Source organism: Zingiber officinale, chromosome 3B, assembly GCF_018446385.1.
Source record: "Zingiber officinale cultivar Zhangliang chromosome 3B, Zo_v1.1, whole genome shotgun sequence".
Lineage (NCBI taxonomy): Eukaryota > Viridiplantae > Streptophyta > Magnoliopsida > Zingiberales > Zingiberaceae > Zingiber > Zingiber officinale.
This window is the reverse complement of record NC_055991.1, coordinates 13,725,292-13,751,598: the sequence shown is the minus strand read 5'-3', so window position 1 is coordinate 13,751,598 and position 26,307 is coordinate 13,725,292. Positions and strand designations below refer to the sequence as shown.

The window sequence follows — 26,307 nt, the reverse complement described above, 5'->3', positions numbered from 1 at the left end:
TATGTTCATTGACTGCATCGATAACTAAGAATATTTTTATATGATTTAAAAACCACTCCTATGTAAAACCACATTCAACTTCAGCGATTCCAAAGGTAACTGGGAGGACATTCCTATTACCATCGATCGCTGTAGCCATCAACAACACACTTGAATACTTTCCTCTTAGATGTGTGGCATCAATTCTGATCAATTTGCGTAGATACGACTTAAATACTCTTCGACATGTGCCAAAATCCCAAAAACATCGTTGGAATTAATTGCTACCATTCTTGTGTAGTACCACATAAGTTTCAGAATCCCTAACTCTCAACTCACGCAGATATAGTGGAAGATCTCTATATACTTGATCATAATCTCCAACCACCTTTTTCATTGCTTTCTCTCGGGCTATATATGTTTTTTTTTCTATAATATGATCACGCTAAACCTAGCTTTTATATCAAATATAATCATACTTGATTTGTACTGTTTATTAGAAATAAATTGCTCTTCAATAAAAGATGCTACCAATGAGGAAGAGTAGGTTTGATGATCAACACTTTCCCTTATAGTGCTACATTGGTGTTACTTTATATATTTTGTAATAGTAAACTTCAAATCACCCCGCCCAACCACTCTCCATGTACATGGTTGCTTCAAGCAGATTGCTTTCACTTTATTTATCCGGGTTTCAACTGGGTTATATCTTATATTTTATTTATGACATACTTTACAAGTGCATTTTTGAACTCTTGTCGGGAAGGAAAAATTTGTCCAATAAAAAATTCATCCTCATCTCCTACCTCTCCTATAGGCCTTTGTAACAATTGAGAATTCAAAATATATGGATCATTAGCAATTGTGAACTCCTCTTCTAAGTCACTGTACTGCTCTAGGGGAAATTCAAATTGTTCAATCTGCATATCATCAGCTAAGAACTCTTGTACATCTATATTGTATTATAATTCCTCTGAAATCCGAATATAATGCTCTTCCTCCTCACTCCAAGTAGAATCAAAGTATTCGACAAGTGTCATACTAGGATTTTTAACCTCATCTTCTAGGTGACTTCCTTCTTCATTTAAATCAAATGTCAAATTACTTGTATTTCTATTTGTGTTACCCACACTAGTATACTCAGAAGTAGATGGAATATTAATTCTAGATAGTTCCAATATATTAGCTCCCTGTTCCACAACAGAATTTGCATGAAGTGTATTCCATATTTCAGAGAGAATTTCTTCAGTAATGATCATCCTTGAAAAATAAATTCCAAATTAAGTTATCAAGGTTACAATGTAAGAATAAGTGGTGTTGAAATTCAAAAAGCAACCAACAATAGAGCATGTGTACATATTAGATTTTCATAATTGATTGGTGGATTTTGACCAAAACATACTGATGGACCAAGGGTATTTGGATTTCAGCAAAATAGAAATCAATAGGAAGGGTTGACCGAGGAGAAGGTAGATATAGTGTCAAACCTTAGTTCTAACCACTATCATTTAAGGTCTTGTGTCATGTCATTTGGCATAGAGGAGTGTAGCTTTTGAATTTCAATCAACTACTCCATGTGGACTTTAAATTTATAAGTTCAACAAAACCAAATTTTTTAGGTCAAAACTTATATTTTAAACTCAATTTAGTTATTTATGTAATAATTCATTATACAGTTATCATATCAGGATTAAAAAGGACCTGATATGACACTATATCAAGACCAATGTAGGTCTGATATGGTCATATTAGACCCACATAGGGCTTGATATGAGAGCATATCAAGCGCATGTTAGTCCTGATATGAGAGCATATCAGGCCCATGTTAGTCCTAATATGGTGTCATATCAGGCTCATATTGGTCATATCAGGCCACGTTCTGGTTGAAAATTTATCAGAAAATAATTCAACTATACAATTCTCACATCAGGATTAAGAAGAACCTGATATTTTTTCATATCAGGCCCACTGTCGGGCTTAATATGATCCCATATCAGGCCCAACGTAAGCTTGATTTATCTCACATCAGGACCACTATGAGTCTGATATTTTTCCATATCAGGCCCATATTCTGGCTAAAATTTATCGTAAGATTAGATCGGCTCTGAAGAGATCTAAATCAACAATAGATAGCACCGTTGGAGTACTTGATGCATCAGAAAGTCATAGGAATTGATTTGGGTGCAATCTGACTTCTCTAGGTCCATCAGTGGATTTTGACTAAAACCTACTGATGGACCTAGGGTAGTCATATTTCACCAAAATATCAATCAATGGGAAGGATTGAGTGAGGTGAAGGTAGGTATAATGTCAAACCTTGGTTCTAACCACTATCAATGAAGTTCTTGTGTCATGTCATTTGGCATGGAACAACATAGTTGCTAGAATTCAATGAACAACACAAATTTTCAAATTTTAACTTAGAGTTGAAACTTAATTTACAACCCTATTTGTTATTCAGAAAATAAAGCAACTATACAATTCTTACATCATGATTAAAAAGGGCCTGAAAATTTCCCATATCAGGCTTACCGTTAGGCCTGATATGATTCCATATCAGACCCAGCGCAGGCCTGATATTATCTCACATCAAGTCCACTCTAGGCCTGATATTTTTCCATATTAAGCCCATGTTCCGGTAGAAATTTATTGTAAGATTAGATCGGCTCCTGAGAGATCTAAATCAATAATAGACGACACCGTTGGACCTTGATGCATCGAAAGGCATATGAATTGATTTGGGTGCAATCTGACCTCTCTAGGTTTATCAGTGGATTTTGACCGAAATCCACTGGTAAACTTAGGGTTTTTGGATATCAACAAAATTACAATTAATAGGAACAGTTGAGCGAGGTGAAGGTAGATATGATGTCAAACTTTCTTTTTGATTAACGAATAACATCCTAGTATTTCTTGATATTACAGACCAATTTGTAACAAATACTATACGTACATAACTAAATCGTATCTCTCTTATTCTACCAAATATAGTCTTGCTTGAAATTTATCCTTTCATACTGATTTTCTTCAAAGCAGTAATCCTTTGAAGTAGAAGTCTTTAATGCCTTACGACAAAACTCAAACTCTCTACTTACTCTATTGCAATGTTGCATAAATGCAGGAAGAGATATGACAAAGCAAGAAGAGGTTTGTGTTGAAGTTGTCAATATAAGAACATGAAGAGGAAAGAGAGATAAGGTGAAACCTATGATGAAGTGACGTGCATCCAAATCATACCAATAACTTTTGATTTATAAATTAAATCTTAAATTGTGACTCAGATGCATTGGAAAATGATGTCAGGAGAGAGGAGAGAGGAGATTTAGGAGGTTGACAGGAGAGATAGGAAGGAATAATATTATTTTTAATATATATATTTTTGATAGTTTTAAAATTAAGGTACCATGTTCGTAAATACAAACTTACAACTTTTATAACAAACTCGAAATCCTAATCATGTTTCTAAACTGTTAAATAGTCAATTTTAAATTATCAAACCGTCGATTTTGAATACTGATTGGGGCTAAGATGAGAGAGAAATTGATGGGAGAGGAGTTCATGGAGTTTTCCCCCCTCCTTTCGACGAGAATCTGCATCGTGCCCTCTCCTTGCAAGGGGGGCCATGGGTTACGGATGCTGAATTTTGGTAGATTCCCTTCTATCTCTCTCGCATCTCAAGAAATGAAATACTTGTTTTTTCCCACCCCGATTGCATGCAGCGGTTAAATTCATAAAATGATTAATCAAGTATTTTAGGTTGGGATCTCAATTAAGACGTTTTACCTTAAGAATGCTCATCATTTAAATAACTCTTAATGAATATTTTTTAATTTATTCTTATATCCGATATTTTTTTTTGTGAGATTGAATTAGTCCGATTAATAAGAGTCGGACATTTGCATTATAAAAAAGAAATGAAACCGACTTGATTGCATTTTTGGTCAAGGTTAAGAGATTGGCTTGATTGTTTCTATTTAAAATTAGGGGGTAAATGAGTCAAGTCATTTATGAATTATTCGAAATTCGACTTAATAAAAATTAATTTAATGACGCTCGTTAAGATAAACATATCAAGATTAAACTTCACAATACTCGAGTTGTTAGCTCGTGAATATATTCGTTAATAAGCTCATGAATCAACTTTTAAATAAAAAAATAATAATTTTGATATTAAATTTATAGATTTACATTCTATTTAGAAAAAAAAATATATAAATATATTAAATTTATTTATTAAAATAAAATTATAAATTTTAATAAGGATATTATATTTTTTTAAAATATATAATTTAATTTTTAATAAATATTTAAATTTATAATTTATATTTATTAAATTTATTTAGACTCGAAGCTTATAAATTATAAATATATTTGTTAAATAAAACTCAAACTCGATTAGATTATAAACATATCAAACTTAAATATTTAAAAGTTGGATTCAACTTCGATTATACCACTACTTTAAACCATATCTGTTTTTTTTTTTTCAATTTCTTCGCTCAATTATAAATATTTAAAAACGACAAAATCGAAAAATTACACAATGTTTTTTTTTCCTTAAGAAAAATACTCAGTGTCACGATGGGTAAGAAGAAGGCGTAAGAAACGGACGTGAAGCTGGGAGGGTGCTCGCCACGCGCGAGTACGTGTGGGATACTTATTTGTTTCTTCCGTGGCCCTCTTCTTTTCCCCCAAGTCTTCCATTCCACCGTCCGCCCCAACTCGACTCCCACCCACCAACGACGAGCTAAATCCACTCCGGCGACGAGAATCCTGCCCTCCGCCGCTCCTCCAGCCGTCAAGGTGATCCGGCATGCCTCTCCTTTCTCTCTTGATTTTCATTTTCTATGTCTTCTTGGGTTTCCCGGATTGGTGCAATTGCCATGCTTGACCTTGCTTCTACTCGGATCTGGGATTTCAAAAAGGTTTATACTCTTCTCATGGAGACTTCTGTTGCTCCGATTGATACTCTCGGACTCTTTCTTCTTTCTGTCATTTGGTTTTGATTTGGTCGGTTAGATTGGGTGAAGTAATTCAACCGATGGAAAATCTTCTTGCAATAGTTCCTCTTCCTTGTTGTATGATCTGATTGAAAGTAATGGTTTTGTAGTATTAGGGAAAGCATCGCGGAGGATGGTGTCGGAAGATCTCCCTACTACAGCGATCGAATCCAATGTTGCAGCTGAATCGCAAGGGTTCGTTCAATTGCTATTTCCTTTTTCTTTTGCTTCTTTTTTATTTGATATTTGCACAAGTTCTGCATGTTCTTTTAGAATCTGGATTGTTTTTTTTTTCTGCCTTGGATTTTGTTTGATAATTGCCGCCATTAGTGAAATATATACTTTGTCTCATCTAGCAGAACTTCGAAAATCATTTAAATGATTTACATTTCTCCGGAGTAACAAAGTAATTGGTAGTGGAAAAGTGAATATTACACGTTGATTGGTCATTTTTTGCAAACACTTAGACTGGTATCTGAAGGTAATATGTAAGCTAACTCACAGCACTCTGGACCACATAGACATTCCTTTTTCTGGATGCAGTGATCTGACAAGTTTTGTTTTGTAGTTTTAGTTAGTGGATCTATTGACCTTGATCTTGGTATGTGAAAATTCATGAACCATATCATCGGTTAGCTTCACAATGTCATTAGTATGGTATTTTTCCTGTTTAAAATAAAATAAAATAAAATAAAATTGTTCATAGAATAGATATATCATATATATGCCAAATAATATTTAAGTTGGTAAAAATTTGAGTTGTTGATTCTTGACTTAATAAGTGAATCTAGCTAGACCTAACTGCATGCAACTAGTATAACCCCAAGCCCATAAGATAGGTCATGCACACAAAACCTACTTTTCAATTGACAATGTCTGGATTGTTGCATTATTACAAGAGTATGTCATATCAAATATATATATATATATATATATATATATATATATATATATATATATATATATATATATATATTTCTGTACTCGTTCCCCCCTTTGAATTATAATATAAAGGCTTCAGTTTCTATTTCTGTATACCTTAATCTTTGTGGTGTCATATTTTGAGGTTCTTATTTTGTCCATAAGCTTATAGGTAGTATTTTCTTACTCCTTGCCCTTCATGCTGTGACTATTGGCTTCTCAGCTACACTCTCTTTTGGGGGTTTATGTATTTCTCAATTATTTTCTTATTCAACTGCAAATTGACAAGATTAATGCACCACATCAAGTAACATAGTACCTGTTATTTTCATTTGTTATCTTCCTTTTGCCCTATAACTGGATCAAGAGTTATCTGTTCAGGTTCTTCAATAGTTTGCAGGACACCTGCTTCTTGTATGCTGCAACCTGTGAAACAAGATGATTGAGAAATACTTTTTATTCAATATATTATCATTGTAATAGATGAATATAGGGGTGAAAATATGATGACAATGGTAATTATTGAAATGAAGAATTAAAAGATGAAATTTTATCAACTCAAATCACAAAAATATCAAAGGTGGATTGAGAAACAATTATAGCTGAATCAGACCAAAAATTTTGCAAGTCGGTAGGAGATTAATAAATAATCTCTTTCCTTCAACACCTACACTCAAATAAAATATACTAACTTCAGTTTGCATCAAACACAGATGAGATTTTACAGATTATATTACCGAAGCCAAATTGGGTGGCACACTTAGCACAACATGGTCTGCATAATCTTTGGGATGGTGGGATATCTACAACATGGCTACGGATTTCTGATTACTTCATAACATCAGATTGAATGGCCCACATGATCCAAGGATGATTACACATCTAACGAGATGAGGGTCATCTTTCAATGAAATCAACAGTGCATGTAGTTGATACTGAGCAAAGCTTCACTTTGAGAAGCGCAGCAGTGTAGGACAATTGTTTAGAAGCACTGGAAGTGGCCCTTGACAATAAGCTTGGATCAGTGTTGATCTCTAGTGGTCTATAGGATGAATGACCAGTTTGAAAGGTAAACCATGGCTCCGAAGGCTGAGTGAGAATAAGATGACGATGGGAGGTGACTTGGTTGGGGAAGCACCATGGATCACCAAATCAACTTGCCGATTAAGAAAATTAGAGGATCTAGAGCAATGGAAGGTTGCAATCATGTCACAACCTTTCCAACTAAAACACAAAGAAAGTGCTAGAGTATTGAAGTTGGTTATGATACCAAGTAAATTAATAAAATGTAAGATAAGATGGTTGATGAATAATTGTACTATATATTGTAATTACAATGGATGAGCCATCTTTTATAGAGTTGATATTATGGAGACAATGGTAAGTGTATAAATGGAGATTATATAGATGATATTGTGTCAAGGTGAATCAGAAAAATGTTAAAGGTGGATTGAGAAATAATTAGAGATGAATCATACCAAATTAATGAAAATCAGTGGGAGATTAATAAATAATCTCTTTCCTTTAATTCAAATTCTTAGGTAGTTTCTATATATTGTGATAAAATTGATTTTTTTAGATGAACAAAGTGATAATGTTGAGTTGTATTAGACTTCATTACTCTTGTTCACCTTCTTTGTTCCTATCTTGTCAAATTTAACTCTATTTGTTTGTTTTGTACCAGTTGATTTTTTTGTTGCTAGATTTTGGTCCTGGATCTTTCTAAGAAAAAGCACTGTGGTAATCTGGTTATCCTAAAGCTTAGCCTGGCATTTACCTTTTTTCCTTGATGCCTTTTGTTTTAGTTTTGTTGAAAAAGAACTGAATTATTAATGTAACTTCTTTCTATGATCTCTTTCTTGGTTAGCTTAGATTTATATATTTCTGAGATGATAAATCTGGCAGGTCTCTTGCTTGTAAAAAAGGCCAAACTAGAGTTCCAAAGAAGATACACAAAGCTGAGAGAGAGAAACTTAAACGTGACCAACTGAATGAACTCTTTGTTGAGCTCGGACATGTGCTTGGTAAATCTCCATGCTATTTTCAATGTTGATTGATTCCCACCTTAACTGCAACAAAGTGAAAGCTGTTCAGTGGGAGTCTGGCTATTGTTTTCCTAGACCAACTTCCATTTCACCATATAGATTGAGTATTTCTTGAGTATGCTTTGCGATGAGTTTGTCACCAGGCTATAGAGTTTTCATTAACTAAATCCATTCAAAACATCCACAATTTGTTAGTGTCCTTATTTATAAAGACGTCTTATATTTGGAACATATAATCTGAGGTTGGCGCTACTGGTTCTGGATCAGATATTTATCATTTGAATGCAGTTATTTTTTTAACTCAGGAACCACCTTGTTTTTTGTATGTGAAAAATATCTATTTAATACTTTACGTGACTGTATCGTCTTTTGACGAATTTTCTTGATACTTTACAAGACTTTTTCCTTTCAAGGAGTTTCTTTACATTCAATGAAGTTGTGAAGCTGCATAGAACTTGACCAAAGCATTGTATAAACTCAATCATTTGTGAGCAATGGATATTCTTATTTACAAATTGACTGTCATAGCATTTAATGCAGATGACATAGAAGTTTGTTATTGCAAGGGATACCTTTTCTCTTGTCTAAATAATGCTTATTTTTTATTTTCTTGCTGCACATGACATACCTATGTAGATATTTGACTAATTTTGCTTGAGGAATTTATTCCAATATTGTTGTCTATGTACAGAACCAGATCATCAGAATAATTGTAAAGCTTCCATATTGGGGGATACTACCCGAGTACTTCGCGATCTATTTGCTCAAGTAGATTCTCTTAGGAAGGAAAATGCTGCTTTGCTAACTGAATCTCGCTATGTGAGTTTCTGATTCTGAAACCTAATTTTATCTTCCTAATCTTATCAAGTCAATATTTTGGATTAATGTCGTGACCAGTATAAGCACTGACCATATGCACATTGGTTTATTCTAAATTCCCACAGATTTTAGTTGGTGCCTAATGAATTTTCTGTCACTGTGTTGCGATTCTACCAGACACTGATCTTATTAGTTGATAGACTTGTCAGTATAAGAACTTTTTCACTGATCTTATGCACTTTGATTTGTTCTAAATTTGCATGGTTTGTAATTTGTGGTTAATGAATTTTTTATCGCTGTTTGTTTTTAATATGGAATTCTTCCAGTTATTTGGAACCTCTAGTAATTCTTTCTTGTCATGGCCAATCTATTTCCTGTTAGGTATCACATACTCTTATTTTCAATTAACCAAAAATCACTGTGATTAATCTTTCATAGTATCAGTGGTGTCATCGTTACTAACCATACTTCAATGTTGGTCGAATTTGAGCTAAAACTTGGCTGTTCGATATTGGTATATCTTGACCAATAGGGCACTGGATTGCAGTTTTCTCTCCTGTTTCAGTTGAAAAATATTCAAAACAAACGGTATAAGCTAGCTTACATGCTTATTAGTTGAAGTAACCGATTGTTCAAAGTAAACTTATTCTAGTATTCTTTTCAATCATTTACTTGCCGTACTGCATAATAACTAGAAATAGTTATGCACATAACACATATTTCAGTTACTTGATAGATTTGTCATTATACAACAACTTTTGCCTACGGCATATTATTTGATTGCCTGTTCTGGACCTTCTTTTCGAGTTCTTTGCAACTTGTGTCGCTTAAGCATTATGACTGGCTCACCAGGGGATGACTATTCTATATGATATAAACTCATAATTGTATGTAATTTCTTGGACATGGGGAATAAAACAGATTACTGTCGAGAGGAATGAGCTGAAAGACGAGAATAATGCTTTGCAATCTGAAATATCAGTGCTCCAAAATGAACTACAGAGGAGAACACAATCTGTTCCTTCGTGGAATGATACCACTACTGCAAACTCCTTGACAAAACCACAACCAACTACTACCGCGCTTCAGATGCAGCATCAGCCAATTATTATTGGACCCATGCAAGCAGCCCCTGTCCAGGAGCTCCAGCTCTTTCCAGTGGAAAGAACACCGCCAACTACCCCACCAGGACCTCCTCCTCAGGTGACGAGGCCTCATGCTAGATACGCTGCTCCATTTGACTTGTGGTCAGGTCAGCTTCTTTCTACTCTTCCAAAGACATCAGAAGGGGAGAGATGCGGCAGTAATAGTACAAGCACCACTAGCAAGGAAGAATCTGATGAACCATGAGTCCTAAATTTGATCTTCAATTGCGAACCGTACATCAGAATTCGACAAAATTTTCCCACATGCTAAGATTCTAAATGAAGCATTAGAAGAATTGTGGATGCTGCCTAGGTAAAAGAAATTGAGCAGGTGGGGACTGTATCTAGGTTTGAATCATTAAACTGTTATGAAGCTGTGTTCTCGAGCCAGTTGTTTGGCACACGAAATTGGCTGTAACATTCTTCTCTGCTACTTTTATCTGTACCACTTGTCCTATTCTAGGAGCAGGTGCTAAGCCAGCCGTTTGGAATGTCATACAATAAGGGCACCTTCCCTTTTTTACTTGACATTTGGGTAGAGTGCAAAATTTTGAAGATAAATTAGGTGAAGATGATGCAAGCAAATAATATGGTCAATCTAATGTAGCAGGTCTGCAGGCCAAACAAATTAAGCAAGTTAGATTGATCAAACAGATTAAGTGAACTTGGTTTGTCAGATTGATCAAATTAATTAAGTGAACTTGCAACCTAAACAAAACAAATTGAACAAATTAGATCGGTAGGAAAAATTAGAGAGACGGAGAGAAAAAAAAAAAAAGTAAATCAATTGTATGCAGTTTAATTAATACATTGAAAAAGGAAATTTGTACGAACCATTTCATTTTTAGTTTCATTCCTCGAATTGAAACTGGGGCAAAGGAATTAACCGACTTCTTTGTCATTACTTCCTTGTCTATTTCCTCAGGCCACAAGCATCAGATTTTCTTTACCTACCACTTGCAAGCTTGAGTTTACAGTTCTGTGCAATTTTGGCACAACCTAATAGATGCACACTAAGCAAATTGTTCGTCGCTTGTGTGTCCATCGTGACAATCGGAATTGACACTATCGCAAATGGCATCACCTCCTTTCTCCTTTCTCGTAAATAGGGCAACTCAATTGCAATGCTAATGACATTTAAGAAGTGAGGAAAAGAGAGTTGCAATAGAGCTCAAATATTCATAAAGATATATATTGTTAATGTTAGCTCCAAATTGCTCCCCTGGTCCTCTTTTATGAGCTTCAAGCACATTCAATTTTTGTCAATTTCTGATGGACACATATCTTTGGGGAAAAAAATCTTCTCCATCCTCTAAGCATTTGACATAAAACTTGCAGAACGACTTTTTAAACCTTAATCGATTACATGACTTTCTGTTCGTAAGAGAAATGCAATCTAATCGATTATCCCGATTGATATTAACGGAATCGATTGTCCAATCGTTCTAACACCTTCTGTGCTCTCATGAAAACTCTCTGAATTGATTACCATAATCTATTACTTTGGACCAATCGATTTCCCTAGTTGATTACCCAATCCTAACTCCCTTAATCCTAGTTTAGGGTTCTTTTGCCCAACCTCCGGTCAACCTTGACCTTTGGGACTTCTCGTTATCTAGTATGTGATCAACCTTAACTTGTCAGAGCTTCTTTACCAAGTGTCCGATCAACCCTTGACTCACTTAGACTTTTCCATGTTGTGCCAACTTTCATATCATTAAGTGTCCGGTCAACTTTTGATTCACTTGGATTTTTCTCTTGCTTAGCCCTGTTAGGACTTCCATTGCTTACTTTCCAATTAGGTCTTCATTGTTTAGCCTTGCTATGACTTCCACTGCCTAGTTCCTAACTCGATTTTCATTGCCTTACTCAACTAGGACTTCCCGTTACCTAACCTCCAGTTAGGATTTTCTGTAGCCTAACCTCTGGTTAGGACTTTCCCAGTCAATTGTCTAGTTCTCCCTTGACCTACTTGACTTCTCTCTCACATATTATCAAACATCGAAACTCAAGATTAAGCCAACTCGAGCTTAATCAACTGTACAACGTTGACCCGAAGACAATTGCACCAACAAAACCTGCAACCACAAACCCTCTTTAATTCTATAGTGTATAAATCGACCGGCACACTATCTTCGACCATTCTAATGATCGAAATATGCCTAATTTCATACTCTCGTCTCATAAGTATCTCATGTTAGATAAACCTCGTGTTCCTAGACATTAGTGCCTGGCTTCCTTGTCTTTGGATTTTCATCCACCAAGGCATTTGATTTCCTGATATGCTTGGGCTTTGTACTTTTGCTAATAATTTGGTTTTTGACCTTGTTAGACTTTTATGTTCTTACTTATGAGGATTTCTCCTCGCTAAGAATCCAATCTCCAATTTTCTTAGACTTCTCCTGTTTTGCATTGGTCTCCAGACCTCCAAGGATATTTCTTGCACACTTACCACACAAGTCAGATCCATTAATTATCTAAATTTAAATACTTTCAAACAGCAAAACTCCATATACAAGCCATGATTGTGTTGAGTTTTGTGTTTAATTCAAAGTATTTTTCTTGGTTTTAGTTGTTATGGTAATGCATATGTGAATGTATTTAGTCTCACATTGATAAGCTAAGAAGGTTGGAAGACCTTATAGATGGATCCCTTCCATCCTTGTTTAGCAAAGTTAAGGGGACCTACACACATGCGTGGGCCGAGCCCAAATCAGGTGGTTTCGGGGGGTTCGAGCTGGAAATCCATAAACCGGGCGCGACGCACGTGATCATCGCATCGCGTGCAAGGATCCCCAGCTCGTGGGCCTCACGCTTGCAGGCGGCCTGGTTTGTTTTTGTCAGTCCTTGGTTTGGTTTGGTTCTGTCCCGCGTGAACCACCGACGCACCTGGCGAGGCGCGTGAGGAAGCGACGTACTTCGAACCAACGCTTTGGTTCACTGGCAAAGCAGTATCCCGCGCGTGAGGAAGCGACGCACTTCAAACCGGCGCACGCTTTGGTTCGCTGGCGAAGCAGTGCTTCAGGGTGAATAAATACACTACCTCTGTTCGTGGTTCAAACACTCTCAAGCAGTCTGCTTTCTCTCCTTCCCTCTCTGTGTATGCTATGCGTGCACTGTCTTCTTCTTTTGCGAGAGTTTTTCCTTGTCTTGAGGCTTGGTTTCCGCGATCTAAGATTGAGTCCGAGTGCGACGTTCGTCTTGGAGTGCACCTACGGAAGACGCGAGTGGTTGTCGGATCTTGGGAGAATTTTGCCGGAGAGCCTCTGCACCGTGGGCGACAATAAATTTTCTAAAGACAGTCGACACGCCGACGCTTCACCGGAAGATATCAATTTCTGAATTTTACTCTTTTATTTACCTGTTTATTGCATGCTTACTATTTTGGTGCAATTTATTACTGTTTAGTACTCTCCTATCAACAACAGATTGCACCCCAAACAAAAAATGATTGTGCCAACAATGCATGACTTGAGCAAGATACTCGTGGAGACTTGGCGTGATCAAGCTTGTTGATGACTAGATGACTCAAGTTTCATGGAGATCGGAGAAAGATGGTAGGAGAAATTGATGGACTTTAGGATAAGGAGCATTGAAGTGCAACCAAGCTAAAGGAGATGGACCACAGTTTAAAATCTCATCATACCAGGTAGCATGAGTGGAATTTATCATTCCGTCCACTGACCATCATGACACCAACACCTGTATGCACCTCGTGAGGCCTTGTGCGAGACCTTGCCGCCTGCAAGCCCAAAGGCCTTATGCAATGCCCCACCACCTTGCAGAGGCATCGCTTGAGCCCATCGTGCTTGGAGGCATTGCGGGAGCCCTGTACGCACTAAAGGAGATGAACCATAGTTTAAAATCTCATTCTATACCAAGTAGAATGAGTGGAATTTATCATTTAGCCCACTAACCATCACGACACCAACACCTGTACACACATCGTGAGGCCTTGTGCAAGGCCCTGCCACTTGAACGCCCTAGTGAGGCCTTACGCAACGCCCCATCACCTTGCGGAAGTGTCACCTGAGCCCCAAGGCGCGTTGAGGTATCGCGCAAGCCCTATGGCCACGTAGAGGCATCGCGTTGGAGGCATACGTGAGCCTCGTGGAGGCATCGCGCAAGTAAGACCACTATGACTGCGAGGCCGTTGAGTTTTTTCTTTCATTTTTTTATTGTCTTAACTATTAATTTCTATTTTTAATTTTAATGATTAACTTTCTCTTTCTTTCCCATATTTTTTTTAAAAAAAATATTATCATCCTTAAATACATTAAATAAATTTCTTTTTAATTTTTTATTAGTCTTTTTCCTCCTTAAATATATGAAAATCTTTTTCTTCAAAATAAAGTAACTTCAATTTAATTTAAGTCTATTTCATCCTAATTATTATGTCTAGATTTTAATTAATCCTAAAATAATTTTTACTCAATCTTAATTTTTAAAATATTAATTTAACCTAATAGCAAATATTTATAGTAATCAAATATTATAATAATATTTTTTAATTAATATATTTTATATTTAAAAAAATACTAAAACTATTTTAGCATAACACAATTCTATACTTAAATAATATCATCTCGGTTATGAATCAAAACTCTATTACGGTTAGAAATTTTAAACAATGAGATGAACTATATGGGTGAAATGTAAAAAATGACACATGAAGCATATCAGGACTCGAGTACATCTGAAAGATAGTTAGCCTAATGAGCGATGACCTTATGACAATGTAAAACTCTGAGTGAATTAACAGTTTAGAAGACATGTACCTAAGAGCTGTTAGTTCTCAACATAAACAAAATTGATATTTTCTAGATTTTATTGAGTATTTCACCTATATTCTTTAGACTTCTTCTTTAGTCCTTCGGTGTAGTTTATGTTGTAAGAGGTTTCGTAACCTTTAGAAGTTATTTGCAAAGAGGAAGATAGTAAACTTTTGAGAGTGATTCATTGACGAGTCATAGACCGTATGAAAATAAGAGTCCCGAACTACATTCTATGCTTGCGTTAGCAATTTCTATGCTTTTAACTCATATGTTTGTATTATTTTGTGTGACTTTGCTACGACGTTAATAAGAGTAGAAAGAATTCATTGGTAGATAAAATCAATATTCACCTCCTCTATCAAGTCATCCATCCTAATTTGAGTCCTAACAAAAAAATAATCATTTCACATTCACTAATGATCGATGAATGGTGTTTATTCATATTAAAGGGTTATCCATTCGATGTTGGTCAACTAAGGGTCCTATTTTGGTCGATCAACTAAGAGAGACTTATAGATATTACATTGATTTAGAGGTGTTGATCCTCTAAGAATGAATATAAGATTGAGTGAGTGAGTGAGTGAGTGCATTGTCATTGAGAGTCTTTTGGAAATATTAATTAGGAGCTACACGAGTCTTAGGATAATGGATGGTACAGCGACAGAATACTTTTTTAATTTTTTTTTAAATTTAAAGTTCGAGTCATAGTTTCGGTAAATTGAAAGATAATTTTTTATAGACGGTTAACTTAAAATATTGGATTAATAGATCTACTATAAATATTTCTTAATTTATCTTAATGATATTTTTGTAGACTAAGCTAATCATTTTTAAGTTAATTGAGATAATCTGAATATCGTATGCCAATTAAAATTTTCAAAGCTACCATTGAGGAGAGGTGTTTTTTTTTAATCACAAGTTATTCAGTGCATTTGTGAGGATGGCGCAGGGGGACTAATAATGGTTTTTAAAAAGGTTAAGGGTGTGCATGCAAAAATCATTCAGATGGGCGACCGTTAGAATAGTAAATGAACCAAGCGTCCGTGAATAAATTTAGTATTCGATTTGATAAGAGTTTGTTTATGTTCGTTCAATATATATAAGATTAATTAAACAAACAAACTTGTTAAGCTAAACAAATAAGCTGGAACACATATTTGTCAGGTCGTTAACGTTCATAAACAACGTTCGTGAACAATTTTTGTAAACAATATTTGTGAACAATATTCATGAACCATATTTATTAATAAACTTTTATCGATAAATTAAATAAATAATAAATAAATAAATAAAAATTATCAGGTTCAATAATTAATCAAATAATTAAAAGTTTCAAACAATTAAAAAAATTTAAATCGAGAGCTTGATAACATTTAAACGAACTAAACTTGAGCCAAACTTAAACTAAGTTCGAACCAAATTTAAATTAAACTCAAGCTAAATTTGAATTAAGAACTCATTAATATTTAAACAAACTAAGCTCAAACTAAATTTCAAACAAATCCAAACTTATAAAAAAATAAACTAAACTAAATTTAAACAATCCTCTCAAAAATTTGATTCATATTAAATTGAAGACTCAGCTCAAATTATTTTATCAAATAAATTAGAATATTTTAAATCTCGAATCGGCTAGGCCTAGCGACCGTACAGAATTTACCGTAGTGGGAGGTCGTTCGCTGATTTTAACAGTCCAGAAATGATACAAAATATCTGGTCGATTGGACTCTTTGCTCTCGTTGCTCCCGAGACGCGAGAAGGGAAATGGCCGCTACGATTCTCCTAGGTAACGTGGCGCTGCTGGTGGATGCGAGCTCGACCAGGGTCGCCATGGCCACCGAACGCTTCCACGGTGGATGCGTTAGCGGCAAGGGATGGCTGCCGGAATTGCACATGTCGCACCCTACCAGGAAGGATCCCGCCGCTGTCCCGGCGCCCTTGGCTGCTCAGGCCATGGGGTTCCACGATGCGGCAGAATCCTCCGGCGAACCATCGGCCTCCTCTATGATGGCCCGTCGACGGCGGAGGAGCGCTCTGTCCAAGGTCGCAGCTTCAACTGGCTACTCGGGGAACGGTGGAAATGGAGAGGATGATGATGAGAGCCTCGATTGGGAGGAGAACCTACGAAGCCGGCTGAAGGAATTGGAGGAGATGAAGGAGCTTGAGAAGCGCGCTGAGGAGTTGGTCGCGGAAGGCGCCGGAGGGGATGAGGAGGAGACTGAGGAAGAGAAGAGGGAAAGGGTCCGAAGGGAGCTCGAAAAGGTTCCTCCTTTTCCACCAGACTTTTGGTTAAAAATTTTTTGATAGTGTTTTGGATCGCAATTGTAAAGTCCTGAAACCTTAAGCCAACGACATATCTTGAACTGCGTCGGTTTGTTTCTGCTTAATATCGTCATACTCGTGGTTTTGTATGCTATTGACTAGAAAAAAGAACGATGCTGGTTATTTTGTTCTTGCTCTATTTTTCTGTGACTAGGTCGCCAAAGAGCAGGCAGAACGAAGGAAAACCGCCAAACTGATGTTTGAGCTTGGGCAGAAAGCCTATGGAAAGGGGATGTATTCACGGGCCATTGATTTTCTTGAGGCTGCTCTTACCATCGTCCCGGGGCCGACACTCTTGGGTGGTGAGGTAGTGAAATAGGCAACTTTTAAAATTGTTAGTTGATTACAGTTACTTAACATATAAATGTGTAAATCCTAGATTCAGGCTTTGGTAGAAGTTGAAGAAGACAGTTTTCTTGTCAAAGACTCAATTATCTTTTTGATAGACTAAGATAAGCATACATGGATAAATTGTCTGTTTTGGAATGGTTTCAAGTTTGATCGTAATTGTTCACGTGGTTTAATTCAGTGCGCATAATTGCAGATTCAGATATGGCTTGCAATGGCTTATGAGGCCAACAACCGTCATAGAGACTGCATTGCCTTGTACAAGCAGTTGGAGAAGTCACATCCTAGTGTCAGTATTAGACGTCAGGCTGCTGAGCTCCGTTATATTTTGCAAGCACCAAAGCTTAAGATATCCAAGGATGAGATGGTCACAATACCACTAATTGGATCAAGTTATGACCGGTGGGTTTTCATGCAAACCTGACATATTTGATCTATTTATCTTCTTTAGTTTGCTGTATACCATATATTTTGCTTTCAATATATATTATTTGTTGTTCAAAACAGGTTTACATTTACTTTTTGTTATCAAGATAACCAAAGTAAAATGATTTTTGCTGTTCTTTGCAGTTGTAGTATACAGGCTGATATTCTTGTTAGATAATCCACAATTTTTCAAACTGGAATATTGCATTGACTACAAACAATGCTACTGCCACCATTATAACATCTTATACCTTTAACACTGAGCTTGTACAAGACTAACTATGAACCTACTTGCTTCACGTAAGCATTTGACTTTGTGAGTATGATCTCATGATTATTGTTTACTATTTAGATTTTCATAAGACACTGATTCGTTTGCATTTATGCGACCATAATGATAGACAAATAATAATCCTTACATGAAGTACTTATATATGGTGTTGATATGTTTCTCTGGGTAACTATTCTGGCATAGCAGAATATTATATGTGGGGGAATCAAAGAGACTGCTATTTATGATAACCGTGTCTCTAAACTCAGTGCAAGCAGGACAATCCTCGTTTCTTCTTCTAAAATTGGAGGATGCTTTAGAACTCGTGAATACAGGTAGATATATGAATTATTAACTGTCCAGTTTTCAGTTTAGTATAACAAACAATTATGACAAAGGGGTAAGAATCTTCAGGTTTTGATTTTCATTTAAAAAAACATCTCAATTTTATACCTAGAGATCCTCAAAATGGATCCCAACTAAGGGTCTGTTTGTTTGCATAATGTTTTGTCAATGTAATAAATTTTCCAAAGAATTTTTTATAAAGAAAATTTTGTAGAAATATGAATATTTTTCTATTTTGAGCAAATTGTGCAGTTTGAGTGGGAGTAAGTAGGATGTGTAGACAAATTGTTGGATCATCAGAGGGCTAGTGGATCCTGGATAGTTAGGTGATCCGGGAGGATGAGTAGTTAGTCTAGACAGACCTCATGTCCGCTTTGGTGTCTATTGATGCATTGTCATTTATGTCGAAGTCATTTAAAGTAAAAGTTTCATCTACATATTTATTAAGGTTAAATAAATGATAATGAAATATTAGATTTAAAAAATGTAAAATTAAATACCATTTACTGGACATTTAAATGTATGCTTATCTATAATTATTCAATGGATAAGGATCTTCATTCACCTGCCATGTCTCATATCTTCAAAAACAATGTGATCAGTTATGACATTTCTTTGGAAAACTACATTTAACAAGAAAAAATAATTAGATACATTAAGAACAAAAGTTAAAAAAGAATATTAATATTATTTTTTAAAATCCTTGGAGATGAACAATACCTTCTTTGCAACTTTAATTGTAATGAAGAAACTAAGATCATTAAACCTTTTTTTAGTCAAATTTTCGTCTCTTAAGTTCAAATATATTCCAACTTCTTTCACAAACTGAATTAGTAAAAGTTTAAATTGAAACTTGAATCACTTACTTTCATAAAATTTGAGTACTACTTCCGTGGTTTTACCATCATTCATTTGTAATAAAAGAATTAAATAAATAACAATTTATTGATTCAATAAGCAACTCACAAACTAAAGCAGGGCAAGTTTAACTTAAACTTGAATCACCAATTTTTATAATTCTGAGCACTACAGCTATAATTTAACCATTGCTCGTTTACAATATAGATATTTCAATTTTTTTCTTAATTTTTCATCTTACAAGGTTGCCTCTAATATATGTGCAGAACCCTAGGGTGGATTTTATATCAATTTTTGATCTAGCATTATCGACATATGAGAAAGTCATTAATGTTGTAGATTAGTTAATTTATTAAAGTACTTCTATTGTTGCGTCCGTCCCCACAGGGTGTCTAGTTGGCTAGAGAGTGACAGAGTTGCTACAATGGGGCAGGGATCAATTCTTGGCGGGCTCATGCCCTCAAGGAAAAACTCCTCCCTTCCTCTAGCCACTTGGCGGTCGGCTATAAGCAGACCCGTAATTTACCTCCTTTCACATAACCTTAGATGGGGTGAGTGTAATCACCTTTTTTGCTATAGTTCTATTGTTGCGTCTTAATAACACTTCTTGTGCTGTTACATTAGCTAGCTCACAACTCCATTCGGAAAAAATACATCTAGTTTGGTAACTGCAAGAAAAATAAATTTTATTAAATAATAATAAGTGATCAAAATCTAACCATAAATTATAATTTTAGATAATTGGAGTTTTTATAAGGTTATGTCAAAGGATGTTAATCTCTTGTAGGAGATCTATCGTATATCTTCTTTAGGACAAGAATGTTTCTTGAAAATTGTATTGGAGTTCAACTCAATGATACTATTTTTGTATTGTACTAGTGTTTCAATGTATAGTATTAGTGGAGAATTGAAGGAAAAAGGAGGAAGAAGATGAAAAATAAGGAAAAAACACAACTATATACCTAACTTTGGACTTTATGTCCCATCTAGAATGGTACAATTTTGCTAATGAATTATACATAAAATTTATAAAAAATAAAAAATATTATTTTAATTTAACTTAGCAAATAGAGTTTAACTTCGTATCCTATAGTGCATGTTGTTTGCAGATGATATTGTTTTGACTGATGAAACACATGAAAAAGCAAATACTAAGTTTTAATATTGGCGAGAAATATTGAAGTAGATTTTAGGCTTTGTAAAGACAATATATAATATATGAAATTTAAATTTAGTAGTCTTAGACAGTTTGACAATTGTTACGATGATGAAAAGTTATTTGTAATCTAGGATCATTTTTGCAAAAGGATTGAGGGGTTGATAGAAATGTTTTACATATGATATAAGAGCGATTATTGAAATAAAGAAGGCATCAGGTGATTTTTGTGATTGTAATGTACCTTTAAAGCTTAAAGGAATGTTTTATAAAATGACGGTTATATTTGCTAGGTTATAAGGAGTTGGATGTTGAACTATGAAGTGAGTATACGAGTAGAAGATGAGAGTTGTAAAGATAGGAAGTTAATGTGGATGTGCCGTCATATAAGAATGAACATGATAGAAAATGAGAATATCAGAGAGGAAGTCGAGGTTGTGCTTATTGAGGGACAACTTCGAGAGACGTGTTTAAAATGGTATAAGTATGTATTTAAGTGAATAATAAATGTCCTAATTAGGCGATGTATGATTATGAAAAATCCATAAACGAGGAAGATTAAAGAAAACTTGGTTGACAATTATAAAATATGATAAAATTTATTTAAATATAGATGAGGGTATAGTAGGGGATCAAACTCAATGACATAGGAGGATACATATAGCCCACTCCACTTAGTGGAATAAAGGCTTGATTGTTGTTATATTTTAATTTATTTTGGCAAGTTTTTAGTATATTAAGGGGTGCTGGGTGTCACCATGACATGATATTTATTAATATGATTGACACAACATAGAACTCCGCCCATGACAAATTAGTCATGGCCGATCCCAAGCCTGTATAAAGGAGGACGTTAGGTTGCCAGCCAATGTTAAAATAATGACAAATGTTTAATGAATTGATCCATTAAACTATTGTGTTAATGCTAGATTGTTCCCGGGAAGGAACGCGTTGCAAGGTCTGACTGTAACGTCTCGGCAAAGACCGCTATATCTCCAAAACTCAGGTGTAGTGGGATAAGGCTTGGTTGTTGTGGTTGTTGATTGACACATCATAGGATAGATTACATGTGTCATTAGTATCAAATTTTGGTAATCTATTGAAACGATATGTTTCGACTATGCCATTTGGCACAGTACGAGCTTTCAAACCATGAAATTCGCAATGCCTCTCTTCATGCTTTGCAACTAGGAAGATGAAATTGCTTAGATTTCTGCACATTTGAGTACTATTAGTCGTAGACGTTTAGGTTTAGGTTTAGAGATGTTTGTATATTCTTATGTATGCCTTTCTAATTGTTATTCCACTAATAAAGGCAATGCAATATTTCTTTTCTCTAAGTTTGACATGGCATCTCGGTCCCCTTTCTAAGTTTATGATTTTCTAACAAGATATTCCTTTGAGGGAGAGGTTGTGGCCCCCCCCCCCCTCATCTTTCTGCCCCTTCTCTCCTCCCCTCATTTCTCCATCTAGGTTCTACCTGTCTCTTTTTTCATGCCAAACCATGTGATATTGTGAGTTCTTTGCTTATGATACCGTTTCTTAGTTGTGATCCCTCCTAGCTATGTTCTTGTGTCACATCTATCATCATGGATCAAAGAGATCCTAGCACATATGGTTTGATGGATTCCATGTGCGCATGCCTAATCTAGTTAATGGTGTAGTTAACATGCTAGCAAGTTATTTTGCAATCACACTATAAAGTCTTGTTGATATGTGTAGATGATTTAGTTTTTAATTTAGTAAGTGTTAAAAGTATATAAGCATATCAGAGTTGAAAAGTTTTGTTCCATGATGGTTAACATAAGCAAAACATTTCATTTTGACTGCCACAAGAAACAAGAGATACTTCTTCATGAGAGGTGAACAAGGCAGAGAGGTGGACAACTCTCGACATAGCACGCGAGAAGATCCGTCTCATTTGCTTCTTCTTCTTCTTCTTCTTATTCTTCTTCTTCTTTCTCTCTCTCACCTTCTTCTTCTTCCTCTTCCTCTTCCTCTGAATTTTGCAATGGATTGTAAATGAGAATGGTTGCTTTGCTTACTGGACATTGTATTAGAGGCGGTGGCAAAAAGCGACTTGGCATTTGTGACTAGGAGCAGGAGGAAGATTGCTTAAGAAGGCAGCATGTGTTATTTGGAGTAACGAACAATGAATCATAATAAAAAAAAAATTGAGAATGGATTAAATATTAAATAGAGATGATGCACATAGTCGGTTTGCAGTAAAGTAAAAGGGGAGATGCTAGGGCTGCTCATAGGAGACCTTGATTGCCCCTGTCATGAAGATGGCAAAAGTGATGTATAAGATTACATGAGTTAATGCTTGCTAGGAATTCCAAAACATGTCTTTATATATATATATATTTTGTTTCATCTTTTATGAGGTTATTTTTTTTCTTCTCAAGTTTGAGGAATCACTTTTTAGAAAAATATGTTTCATTTCATTTGATAGGATTGTAGATGGTTAAATTTTGAAAAACTTGTAGATGGTTAAATTTGTTTCATTTCATTTCACTTTTTAGAAAATTTTGAAGAATCCGGTTAAATTCAAAATTTGTTTGTACCTAATAGTAAAGCTTTTGGTAAACCAGTGCATAAGATGAGATTGGAGTTCGCAGTAAGATGGATTCCATAACCTTGTTTGCATCAATATCTCTTAGGAAAAAGGGCAGTCCAATGCATGAATCTCCCGCCAATGTGGGTCCCGGAGAAAGGTTGGGTTACATTGGGTCTATTGTACGCAGTCTTATTTTGCATTATGCAAGAAGCTACTTCCACGACTTAAACCCATGACCTATTGACCTCAAGATCACATGGCAGTAAATTATTCGTTGCACCAAGGCTCCCCTTCATCAGTATCTCTTAGGAAAAATTCTACAAATTCCACATTTGTCATTTTGCACCAAGTTAAAGAAAACTTCTATTATTTGAATTCAATGCTGTTGTTCCTTCAGTCATCTCAACAACCAACCCTAAGTTCATCTCATTGTACGGAGCAGGACCATTAAAGGTCAAAAGAATGAATTAACAGGTAGAAGAACTAAATAGGATAAGGCATATTGTGGAAGGTTCACAATCTATAACTTAATTCTTCCAACAAGTGCAAGAACACAGTCAATCCAATAGAAGCAAATTGAAAAAGAGTAGTACAAAAGCAAGTAATAACCATGTGCGAATGGATGTTCTGATGCACCAGTCCTAAGCCAAACTAGTTCATGCATTTGAAATACATAGAGGATGTTTAATTGAGATGATAACTAATTGTCTTGATACAGCCAGGGATCAAGATAGCTTGAAAAGATAAACTGTTGCAACAATTGAAAATTATTCAAGAAACATGAACTTACACTGACCAAAGCATGAAAAGATGGTAAGAAACAAATTTGAACAGTACAAGAAGCTGATGAACATCCACTAGTACAACTGAACATATTGAAAATTGGTCAAATAAATGCTCTTAAAAGGTCCAGCAGCATGTGAGAATGAAGAGACAAAATCAGCATCAAATGATTCAAATTCTAAGTGGTTGGCCATTAACAATTAAATGACATTGAAAATGTTATTGTGAATTTTGTAGATGTATGATATCGATAACCAGTTGTGTTGGAGTTAACAAAACAATTACAACTAAAATATAAGCATTGAAACCATGTTGTTGTCATGGTATAAATTGAAACCTTTTTGTTTTGGTTAGAGACTAAAACTTTGGCACAACTTGTGATTTTAAACCTTGATACATGTAAATATGTGAGAATGTATATAACATCTTTACTTCTTGTCACTTTAAATCTATCAGATAACATTGCTTACTTGCTTTAGCTAAATCTATTCTTTGTTATGTTCTTGTAGTTTATTTCAAGGATTTCTCTTGTTTATCCTTCTGCTTTAGTTCAATCTACATCAGTTTTGTCAGTGAAGTCAGCCAGGAGGATTCTTGGTTTTGATAGGTGGTTCGATCTTTGACCCACTGTTCTTACCAATAACCCAAAGTCACTCCTGGGTTGATGCTCAATCCATTTCGATACTTTGCCAACCTGACTCTGAACGGTGGCAGTTTTGGCTAAACCTGGGGAGAACTGCCGCTTCCAATCCTTTTGTGATAACTATGCATGTAATCCTTCATGGCTTAAGTTGATAATACCCCTAAACTGAGAATAAATGAAAAGATGCTTAACCACACCTCTTCTTTCATTTCAATTCTATTTTGATTTGAAGTATTAGGGATTTTTGACCACCATATTTATAATGTAAAATAATTCAAAGCCCATGCCAGTTTTTTCTTTAGCATTTTCTATGTTGTCATCAATATAATGTATTACTTTATTGTTCAACTAATCATGTTTAATTCTGAGTAGTTTATTTACATGCTTATTTACTGAGTATGAATTGAATGTTGAAAATATAGCTTTCTCTTTTCTGGACAAGCTAAGCTAAGTTGTTTATAGAATGCATACTATTGTTCTGTGATGAAGTTAGGCATTATCAGCAATTTGCCTAAGATCCACAATTTTATCCCCTTTGTACCATACGTCTTAACTAGCTTAGTGCTTACTCTGCTCAGAAGAAAGTAATATCAGTCATGAGGAGGTTTTCTCAATTTGGATGACCAAAATCCCATGATTCTTAATATAGTTTTGATGTTCATCGAAGTTTATGTTTGTAACTTTATTGTGCTAATGTCAATGACTAATTTTTTAAACTCTATCATGCAATGGATGATAATTTTCTCTGCTGTGACGCAAATGGCATAGGTATGCTGGAACTTGGAGCGACAAGTTTAAAGACCAAGAACAAAGAAGGAAGACATCAAACTCTAACCAACTGCCACTGACGGATAACTATTGGGGTGACTTCCTTAATTGGCGCGAGCCTTCTGAATTGCCAAAAAGCCCAGCATTTTGGTTGATTGTTGCATTGTGGTTTGGCTTAATAGGGACAGCAATTCTCCTCCAGAGATGAATATCCAGGCATGGTCCTGGCTTGAGGCAGATTATGGTCTATGGGTTTGTTGAATCCATGCCGCCAAGGATTTATTCTGGGGCATATGATGCATCTCTTGAATCATTCTACTCTACTCTCCTTTCAGTGACAGACAAGAATTAATCTGTGATGTGTTGTTAATCATAGATGTTTAACGAAGTTATTGTATTTTCAAAATGTCATTTATGTTACTTTCTTGTAGAGATTGTTTCATTTTCACTAGGGATTATATTTAAAACATGCTCGGGCCTAGTGATATTCACAAATCTTGATTGAAAATAAGTTACACAGCGGAATAAAGAATATGGAGAAAGAAAAATCAAACGCTAATGCAAGTAATTTTTTATATGGTTTGAAGCCTTTGACGACTTTTATTCTAAGGTATGCATTTGTTGAGTGCTTTTATTAGACAATTCATTAATAGTTCGAATGATTCTAAAATTTAAGTACAAGAACTATAAGAAAATGTTATCGACAACATAGAAAATAAATAGATTTTGATCATCGGTTGTCGTAGGAGCTTTACAGTATCGTAGGAGTTTTTCTGGAGCACCGTGTATGAATGAAAATTGTAGCAGTTGATGTTCTGAAGTTGCTGGTCGAAGGTCCTTATATAGGTCAATTCCAAGTGTCTAGAACTGTAACGACCCGCCTTCTGATCACTGGCTGTAAGGCCGATCGTCACAATAATGCTAAACTATACTGTGCGAAAAACTGGGCTAATTAAAATTTTACTCTACTAATGACGGATACAACTGATAAGAAAGGTCTGAAGACCTTCTTTGTTGGTGTGCATATGCTAAGGAGGAGAAACTGAACATCCCAACTACTCACAGACCTGCCGATCGATCCACAGATCGATCAGAGCTACGGTCGTTCTGTTCCCAACTGGATCGGTCGGCTGACCGATCCAG

The 26,307-nt window shown here is 35.4% G+C and overlaps 2 protein-coding genes across 4 annotated transcripts; both read left to right on the top strand.

Moving 5' to 3' along the window:
- The first annotated feature begins 4,626 nt into the window (after positions 1 to 4,626).
- On the top strand, positions 4,627 to 10,437 carry LOC122055948 (transcription factor BHLH062-like). Its single transcript, XM_042617650.1, has 5 exons — positions 4,627 to 4,782; positions 5,090 to 5,174; positions 7,806 to 7,924; positions 8,637 to 8,764; positions 9,686 to 10,437. Exons 2-5 carry the CDS (start codon positions 5,113 to 5,115, stop codon positions 10,112 to 10,114), a joined length of 738 nt encoding a protein of 245 aa, XP_042473584.1. The 5' UTR covers positions 4,627 to 4,782; positions 5,090 to 5,112; the 3' UTR covers positions 10,115 to 10,437.
- Positions 10,438 to 16,383: 5,946 nt separating this feature from the next.
- LOC122055947 lies at positions 16,384 to 25,612 on the top strand. 3 transcript variants are annotated; one of them, XR_006132953.1, is made up of 5 exons: positions 16,384 to 16,946; positions 17,161 to 17,313; positions 17,551 to 17,756; positions 17,925 to 18,080; positions 18,259 to 25,201. XR_006132953.1 is itself a non-coding variant. In XM_042617649.1 (4 exons), exons 1-4 carry the CDS (start codon positions 16,449 to 16,451, stop codon positions 17,956 to 17,958), a joined length of 891 nt encoding a protein of 296 aa, XP_042473583.1. In that variant the 5' UTR covers positions 16,384 to 16,448; the 3' UTR covers positions 17,959 to 25,201. The 3 variants fall into 3 exon arrangements, 2 of the variants coding, with proteins under 2 accessions (XP_042473583.1, XP_042473582.1); XM_042617649.1 differs by having other exon boundaries at positions 17,925 to 25,201; XM_042617648.1 differs by lacking the exon at positions 17,925 to 18,080 and having other exon boundaries at positions 16,386 to 16,946; positions 25,165 to 25,612.
- Positions 25,613 to 26,307: the final 695 nt, after the last annotated feature.

Excerpts from the sequence above, each read along its gene's own strand:
- LOC122055948 (XM_042617650.1), top strand. The coding sequence starts at position 5,113 with ATGGTGTCGGAAGATCTCCCTACTACAGCGATCGAATCCAATGTTGCA. Across the intron at positions 7,925-8,636 it reads TGAGCTCGGACATGTGCTTG|AACCAGATCATCAGAATAAT; the intron begins GTAAATCTCCAT and ends GTCTATGTACAG. Across the intron at positions 8,765-9,685 it reads TGCTAACTGAATCTCGCTAT|ATTACTGTCGAGAGGAATGA; the intron begins GTGAGTTTCTGA and ends GGAATAAAACAG.
- LOC122055947 (XM_042617648.1), top strand. The coding sequence starts at position 16,449 with ATGGCCGCTACGATTCTCCTAGGTAACGTGGCGCTGCTGGTGGATGCG. Across the intron at positions 17,314-17,550 it reads CGACACTCTTGGGTGGTGAG|ATTCAGATATGGCTTGCAAT; the intron begins GTAGTGAAATAG and ends GCATAATTGCAG. Across the intron at positions 17,757-25,164 it reads ATTGGATCAAGTTATGACCG|GTATGCTGGAACTTGGAGCG; the intron begins GTGGGTTTTCAT and ends CAAATGGCATAG.